Raw genomic sequence first — 9,072 nt, forward strand, 5'->3', positions numbered from 1 at the left:
CATCCTCGTCACACACCCATATACCTGTCCAGTCCATAAAATTTAATCCAGATCAATCCTCAACTTTTTGAGATATCCTGTACACAGACAAACAAATAGAAAGGGGTGAAAACGTAACCTCATTCACCTTCGGCGGCGGAGGTAATAAAAATGCGTTTGGCAGATATCGCATATCAAGAATCACAATTGGGTTGCTCGGTGTGCTAATAGCCTTAATTCCATTCCAAGATACGATGCTGAATTGTCCAATGTCTACCACTTCCTTGTATTTTACTCAAAGGTACACGCCTCATGTCTATTTATTGTATGCAATTTATGGAGAAGCTCCTCGATGAGCATTATTTGATCACAACAACAACAAAATGCACATGGCTGATCCGTTTGATAAATACATTGGCAACTAACTTAATTGAGCACTAAACAGCATTGAAGGTCCCATGCAGGCTATATTGCCAATGCTCACCTGTATACAATGTCACATATATCCATTCAGAAAATAGCAATGTTCCACCGTCTAATTCTCAGTCCCTCATTTAAAATTTGAAAAAGTATAATTCCCTGAAATTGCTCGTAAAATAAACTGTTGTCTGATGGGAAAGATCAGAAATTTTCGACTTGTGAGAACCTTTGGAACGTTCTTGGCTCCCATTTATTTATCTTGACACTCGAGTTGGCCGGTTCGATTTCGAAATGGACAAGACGTTATTTTGCCTTGATTCTGGTTTGATAATAATGAATAAACAGAAGCTAACAGACTGATTTCTCAACTGTACTGCCTGTTTGCTTGCTCCATGAAGGGGCCAAAGGGAAGCTAGCACCACTGTGTTACCTTCTTGCCATTTGAAAACCCCCTTAAGCAGGGCAGGGGGGAATGCGTAGTCTAACAAAATGAACAAACAAATAAATCAAGAAATAAACAAAAGGACATAAGTGCAACGGCAATGCAAGATGAAGTTTCACCAATGTCTGATTTTTTTGCGTTTAGCTGCAGGACTAGACAAGAAAAGCACTTTTTGGCTATTCACACAAGACCATGAAAGCTAAATGGGGCCATCTTTGATATTCTGGTGCGAGTAATCCCCAAAGTGAAAGTATGACTGTGTGGGAGAAAATAGAGGGTGTGGAGAAGGGCCCTGTTCAGAGGTTACAGAGAATTACATTATAGCAATTTACTCTTGCAATAATGTACTTTAGTTTTGACAAGCAGAGTGCTGGAGGATGTCACTTCAGGAAGTTTGACAACTTTTCCCTGCGTTCTCGTCCTCCCCAGGTAACTCAGAAATTTGCCTAGTGAAAAAAAAAAATCGATCCTACCTATGAGGCCCCACATCGAGCCCATGGAAAATACCAAAATAGAATCATTTTCTCATCATAAGTAAATGTCACACATTTACCAATAATTTGTATTAATTTAATTATCTATAGGAATCATCCTCAATGTTGCCATAGTTCTCCAAAGAGAACATCGTTGTCCCCTATCCCCTTAACACTGCTTCTGAAGCAGTAAAGTTGGATTTACACATCATCACTATTGTGAATTACACTATCACACTCGCTCACTTCTCAATGTGCAACGAATGACTGAATGTTGCTGTAGTCATAAACATCACAAGTGATCGACTCACTCTTGCGTGCATAAAGCCAGAGGATTGACCGCAAGTGCACACAGCTGGAGCTTATGTACTTATGATGTAAATACAATGGACAGTGCAAAGGAAAGAAAGTAGGTCCAGCTTAGTAAAAGGAATGAAATTTATTTTTTATATATCAACATTACTAGTGAATAACTCGTCATTCTAGACGAGTTAATCCCCCCCAGAAAAGGCATCTTTTAGTACGACTTGTAATACCCTCTCTCACTGGGAGTGGCTCGATGCCACCATGCATGTTTACATAGAGAGAAGGGGGTTCTCCCTCTGCTCTGAATCCTTGGGGCTATGAATTGTTTTATTGCCTAAAACCCAGCCGCGCACACCCTGAACACAGCCACCAGTTATAAACTCATTCTATCCAGTGTAGGAGTCAAACATACAAACAAAGACAGACAGAAAGAAACAGACAAACAAGAAACAGATACTAACCTTGAAGAAACAGGCAATGGCTGTGAGGTGGTTTGCACATAGTCCTTTGTGCATGTCATTTACACCCTCTCCGGACTGCAAAAAGACAGACAAGCATGCAGATGAATAAGCACCCTGCATTCCTCAAGACTAACCGAGATAACATTTTCGAGTCGTTCACCATCTATCTCCTCCAGGGCTACAATGGAAATAACCTTCAGAGAACAATCACAATTGGCCCCGTTGTCATGAGTAGTACCACAGCATGTCGATTCAGGATAGTTTAAGCCATATAAAGAGTGTGTAAAATGTTTAAGTGAACACGATTCAAGTGCATTACTATGTGCTCAATCAGCAGTGCATTCCAATGTGGTGATGCAGAGATATCACTTACCAAAGATGGAGGCATGCTGCAAAACAGCATTTGAGCAAAAGCTTTGCATTTTTCCTTTTGATTAATTAAAACAACAAAATCCCAGAGTTTCACGTAAAATAAACTTGATAAGTCAAAAAATGAGAATCCATGTGTGTGATTATAGACTTTTCCAATATTCATCGAAAGAAAAATAAATAAATAAATAAAATGCATCATTGTAAGCAATTCATGCAAATTAGTGACTTCCCCGTTTATATATTTGGAAGCACCGATTTGTTGACTGTGGGTACAAGAATGGCTGCAAAACATCACAGCTTTACAGAAATTAATGGGGGGAAATTCAGTATTTTTTTTTTCCATTTGTATAAAGAAATGTGGAATTGTAGTGGAGGGAAGCAGGGTCACAGACGAGTCAAAGGATCTTATGGGAACAGGGAGACAAAGGCATTCCAAAGTAAAAGAACAGAAATGCTAGGGAGAGGGTTGAAGAGAACAGGGATAAAACATGAGGTGATGGTGGGCAGTAATCTTGAAAGACTGGAGGAAGAGTGTGAGACAAACAGCCTGGAGATCTGAAGTCAGATCCACAGATGAGAGATAAGCGTTCAGCTTGAAGCGCGCAGATCAGTTGAGGGATTGTGGAAGAACACGTGTAACTTGGGCAGACCAGGGCAGATCGAGGGGAGAGAAAGCATGAAGAGTGACGCTCGAAGCAAGACGAAATAAAACAAGACTCCATCAACTTGCCCGCTTGTGCATGAGAATCAGACCTTGGGACACTGCCTGATACTGGGATATGCCAATAACATGGAGAGCCTTGGACATTACTGCCTCGAGGGAAGTAAAAAGGGGAGCAGCTGCACCCAACCAAAGTGTGAACACATGCTCTATGATACTGTGGTTGAAGGCATAAGACAATTAAATTATGTACGAGTGGCTCAAAATGGGAGTAGCTCTCTGGATAACACTGAGATGTTAGCCTTTCTTCGAAAAAAGTTTGGCAACTTGATCAACAGAGTGAGAGGCCGAGGAACTCGAGGGACCGCATCTCTTCAAGTGGTTGGCCAGGGAAGTAGACTGGGGAGTTCGCAAGCCAATTTGGAAACTCAACTCCACTCGATCAATACAAACCTCAAAGTAATTAGCAGCACTGATTAGTTGTGTATTGCACATGGCCAAATGCATAAAATTTGTGAATAAACTAAATAATTGTTTTGAGGGGGGGGGGGATTTGGAGCTCACATTGTGTTTATTCAGCCTGGAAGAGTTCATCTGCTTCTGTATCTACAATACCTAATTTTAAACAAAGATGTTGCATATTATAACCATTTCAACACACAACACATTGAAAAGTTTCCGAACCTGATGATATCTGCAAAATGGACCAATACAATGTATTAATAAAAAGAAAAATTAAAACGTTCATGCAGTCACATGAGGACCTCAACAAAAGAGAAGAAACATGCAATATCACCTGGCATATTCTGAAAACAAGTGGTATATATATATATATATATATATATATATATATATATATATATATATATATATATATATATATATATATATATATATATATATATATATATATATATATATATACACATATACATATATATATATATGTATATGTATATGAGCCTGGTGTTGGCGCAGTGGTTAGGGCAGCGGCTTGGGATCCAAAAGGTCCCGAGTTCAAGCCCCTTTGGGCCACTGAATTAATACACCAGGGGGTTGACTCAGCCTGTCATCCTTCCGAGGTCGGCGAAATGAGTACCAGTGTACTGGGCCGGTGTATACCCCGGTTAAAATAGGTTTACCATATCCCTGTGTCGTAAGAGGCGACCAGGGTTGCGTCAGTAAGGGCATCCGGCGTAAAACATGTGCCAAATCACTATGCGGATCATGCGGATGATTCCCTGTGGCGACCCCGAAAGGGAGCAGCCGAAAGAAGAAGAAAGAAGATATATATATATATATATATATATATATATATATATATATATATATATATATATATATATATATATATATATATATATATATATATATATATATATATATATATATATATATATATATATATACACACAGTAAGTCCTCGCTTTTCGCAAGGGTTGCGTTCCTGGAAAACCTTATGATAAGCGAAACTGTGTTAAACAAAATATATTTTCCCATAAAAACCAATGTGTTAAAGGGGGGATGTGTTTTTGGCTCGGAATTTTTTGGACATAAACACAAATAAACAAAACACACTCCTCGAGTCGTGGAGACTTACCCCGAGGCTGGAGGAGCGGAGTTGATTGCGGTGGACAAGTCACACTTGCGGAGTGGCAGAATCGTCCCCCTCTTCACTTGACACTGTGCTGTCACTTTCTTCACCAGCAGGAACGGTCTCTTGGCAGCTGGTTGAAGGAGCATCCTGGATGGTGGATGGAGTTGGTGCTGCATCTTTTGGCTTGAAAAATGCATGGAGAGTGGGCTGGATGGCTTTCTTTTTCTTTGCTGCATAACGTTCCTTGTAGCAACAAAGGGCATCATAAACAACACAGCTAAAATCAGTGCTCCTTTCAAGATTTGGATCTTGCTCGATAACAAATTCTGTGGCACTTTCAAACGAGCTGAGGATTTGGCTGAGGTTTTTCATGGTGAGATGCTCAGATGAAGGTGTCACAGCATCTTCTTCTTCCTCAAGAGCCCACTGCTGTTCCAACTCCATAAGATCTTCATTGCTTAAGGGTTCTGCATGAGACTCCAGTAAGTCATCCACGTCCTCTTCGTCAACCTCTTCAAACCAACCTCCTGCGCCAGGTCTACAATTTGACTTGTAATCAACGGAACATCAGCAAACCCCGTGAAATTGTGGACACACTCGGGCCACACTTTCTTTCACACAGCGTTCATTGTGGAGGCACTCGCCTCCGCCCATGAATCCTCAATGTTTTCCAAAGCCATTTTTATGTTGTATGTTCGCCAAAACTCCTTGATTGATAGCTTGTCCTTATCAGTTTCTTTGATAAGCTGCAGCATGGTATGCTTAACATAATAGGCTTTAAAAGCAGCAATAACTCCCTGATCCATAGGCTGTAAAAGTGAGGTAGTATTTGGTGGTAAAAATACTACCTGCACGTTTTCACACCAGTCTTCCATTTGCTGAGGATGGGCAGGAGCATTGTCTACAAGCAGCAAAGATTTGTTGTCAATGTTGTTCTCCTTGGAGATACTTCTCAACATGATTGGAGAAGTAATTGATCACGTAATCGTGGGTCAATGCCCTAACAAACGACGCGCTTTTTCTTGTATCACAGCAAGAGATAAAGGCATGCGACGTTTAGTTTGATCTTCTATCCACACACATAATAAACGCTTCATGTTGTGCATGGCACCATCTCTCATTCTCGTTCGTGTCGTTGCACTCGAACTGGTTGCAATCTGTGATATTTTCTTTATCTTTGCCGAACTTTGAACGATCGAATGTACAGTCGATGCAGCGATTGCTGCGCGCGGCCGATTTCCGTTGTCCCTTCACCTCGTTCATGTCTTTTAATTATATCCAATTTCACCTTCAATGTGACAGCCTTTCGTTGTCGCTTGAAACGAGGTGTGCTCGGCAAAAGACTTGCGGGTCGCTTGGGATTCATACTGGAAGGTATGCAGGCGAGCGTGAAGAGAATACGTACAGTACAGCATACAGAACATGCGCAGTAAAGTGAAAGTGTGTTTATGCGCATCCTGTGTGATTGTTGTTTTTTGCAGGCAGTTTGAAACTTTTTTTTGCGTTTTTCCTTGCAATGACATAACGATAGGCATAAAATGTTTGCGATAATTGAAAAATTGGTCATTAAAACTAAATTACGAAAAATCGAAACTACGATATGCGAACTTCCGGTTAGCGAGGACTTACTGTATATATATATATATATATATATATATATATATATATATATATATATATATATATATATATATATATATATATATATATATATATATATATATATATATATATATATCCATACGTACGTGCGCGCACACGCACACGCACATGCGCGTTCGTGGATGAGCTAGAACACAGAACAGAAACAACGGCAGAAAGAGAAGTGGGGAATGCTAACAGCAGGGCCGAGGGATAAAATAGACAGACGGACAAACAAGGGATGCGGGGGAAAGGTTGAGGGCTAGGTGAAGAATGAAAGTGGTGAAACAAGATGGATACAGAAGCAGGAAAAATAATTTTTTGTCGGCAGTTGGGGAGGGAGTTAACAGGTGTAAAAATGATCATGGTTTTGGAAGGGGGGTGATCGGACATGGTGGTGAAAATCTGGAGGGAGGAAAGATTGAGAAGAATGTGGAAGTTGGTTCCAAAGGCAGGAAAGAGTAGGAACAAACGAATGGAGGCGAGTCGTGATTCTGGAGTGTTTCTCATGTTTTAGTTTTTTTTTTTTCCAGGTCTTATTTAAATTTTTAACCACTTGTATTGTAGTCTGGCTCTTCATTCTACAATAGGGATTTCTTGTTGGACGAATTCACTTTGAAACAGTCCCTCCCAAAACAGGGTCGATCGAGTTAGGGCCATCTATTTATGTTGGGGAAGAAGGGGGTGAACGGGTGATGAATTGAAGAGTATATAAAAGAAGCCATAATGGAAACAAGGACAAATGTGTCCAAGAGCTGAGAAGAAGAAGAAGAAGAAGAAGAAGAAGAAGAAGAAGAAGAAGAAGAAGAAGAAGAAGAAGAAGAAGAAGAAGAAGAAGAAGAAGAAGAAGAAGAAGAAGAAGAAGAAGAAGAAGAAGAAGAAGAAGAAGAAGAAGAAGAAGAAGAAGAAGAAGAAGAAGAAGAAGAAGAAGAAGAAGAAGAAGAAGAAGAAGAAGAAGAAGAAGAAGAAGAAGAAGAAGAAGAAGAAGAAGAAGAAGAAGAAGAAGAAGAAGAAGAAGAAGAAGAAGAAGAAGAAGAAGAAGAAGAAGAAGAAGAAGAAGAAGAAGAAGAAGAAGAAGAAGAAGAAGAAGAAGAAGAAGAAGAAGAAGAAGAAGAAGAAGAAGAAGAAGAAGAAGAAGAAGAAGAAGAAGAAGAAGAAGAAGAAGAAGAAGAAGAAGAAGAAGAAGAAGAAGAAGAAGAAGAAGAAGAAGAAGAAGAAGAAGAAGAAGAAGAAGAAGAAGAAGAAGAAGAAGAAGAAGAAGAAGAAGAAGAAGAAGAAGAAGAAGAAGAAGAAGAAGAAGAAGAAGAAGAAGAAGAAGAAGAAGAAGAAGAAGAAGAAGAAGAAGAAGAAGAAGAAGAAGAAGAAGAAGAAGAAGAAGAAGAAGAAGAAGAAGAAGAAGAAGAAGAAGAAGAAGAAGAAGAAGAAGAAGAAGAAGAAGAAGAAGAAGAAGAAGAAGAAGAAGAAGAAGAAGAAGAAGAAGAAGAAGAAGAAGAAGAAGAAGAAGAAGAAGAAGAAGAAGAAGAAGAAGAAGAAGAAGAAGAAGAAGAAGAAGAAGAAGAAGAAGAAGAAGAAGAAGAAGAAGAAGAAGAAGAAGAAGAAGAAGAAGAAGAAGAAGAAGAAGAAGAAGAAGAAGAAGAAGAAGAAGAAGAAGAAGAAGAAGAAGAAGAAGAAGAAGAAGAAGAAGAAGAAGAAGAAGAAGAAGAAGAAGAAGAAGAAGAAGAAGAAGAAGAAGAAGAAGAAGAAGAAGAAGAAGAAGAAGAAGAAGAAGAAGAAGAAGAAGAAGAAGAAGAAGAAGAAGAAGAAGAAGAAGAAGAAGAAGAAGAAGAAGAAGAAGAAGAAGAAGAAGAAGAAGAAGAAGAAGAAGAAGAAGAAGAAGAAGAAGAAGAAGAAGAAGAAGAAGAAGAAGAAGAAGAAGAAGAAGAAGAAGAAGAAGAAGAAGAAGAAGAAGAAGAAGAAGAAGAAGAAGAAGAAGAAGAAGAAGAAGAAGAAGAAGAAGAAGAAGAAGAAGAAGAAGAAGAAGAAGAAGAAGAAGAAGAAGAAGAAGAAGAAGAAGAAGAAGAAGAAGAAGAAGAAGAAGAAGAAGAAGAAGAAGAAGAAGAAGAAGAAGAAGAAGAAGAAGAAGAAGAAGAAGAAGAAGAAGAAGAAGAAGAAGAAGAAGAAGAAGAAGAAGAAGAAGAAGAAGAAGAAGAAGAAGAAGAAGAAGAAGAAGAAGAAGAAGAAGAAGAAGAAGAAGAAGAAGAAGAAGAAGAAGAAGAAGAAGAAGAAGAAGAAGAAGAAGAAGAAGAAGAAGAAGAAGAAGAAGAAGAAGAAGAAGAAGAAGAAGAAGAAGAAGAAGAAGAAGAAGAAGAAGAAGAAGAAGAAGAAGAAGAAGAAGAAGAAGAAGAAGAAGAAGAAGAAGAAGAAGAAGAAGAAGAAGAAGAAGAAGAAGAAGAAGAAGAAGAAGAAGAAGAAGAAGAAGAAGAAGAAGAAGAAGAAGAAGAAGAAGAAGAAGAAGAAGAAGAAGAAGAAGAAGAAGAAGAAGAAGAAGAAGAAGAAGAAGAAGAAGAAGAAGAAGAAGAAGAAGAAGAAGAAGAAGAAGAAGAAGAAGAAGAAGAAGAAGAAGAAGAAGAAGAAGAAGAAGAAGAAGAAGAAGAAGAAGAAGAAGAAGAAGAAGAAGAAGAAGAAGAAGAAGAAGAAGAAGAAGAAGAAGAAGAAGAAGAAGAAGAAGAAGAAGAAGAAGA

The 9,072-nt window shown here is 38.8% G+C and overlaps 2 protein-coding genes across 5 annotated transcripts in view; both read right to left on the minus strand.

Moving 5' to 3' along the window:
- The window catches only part of LOC147035390 (rho-related BTB domain-containing protein 2-like), a 229,596-nt gene that overhangs the window by 171,810 nt on the left and 48,714 nt on the right, over positions 1-9,072 (minus strand). The window lies entirely within an intron of this gene.
- Positions 1-9,072, minus strand: part of LOC147035392 (drebrin-like protein B) — a 58,381-nt gene that overhangs the window by 41,799 nt on the left and 7,510 nt on the right. The window contains exon 3 of the mRNA XM_085897447.1: positions 2,082-2,156. Within this exon, the coding sequence (XP_085753573.1) occupies positions 2,082-2,156 (75 nt within the window). The remainder of the gene's footprint in view (positions 1-2,081; positions 2,157-9,072) is intronic.

The sequence above is a fragment of the Eptatretus burgeri genome, chromosome 1 (assembly GCF_056783735.1).
Source record: "Eptatretus burgeri isolate ZD-2024b chromosome 1, Ebu_testis_v1, whole genome shotgun sequence".
In the NCBI taxonomy this organism is placed as follows: domain Eukaryota; kingdom Metazoa; phylum Chordata; class Myxini; order Myxiniformes; family Myxinidae; genus Eptatretus; species Eptatretus burgeri.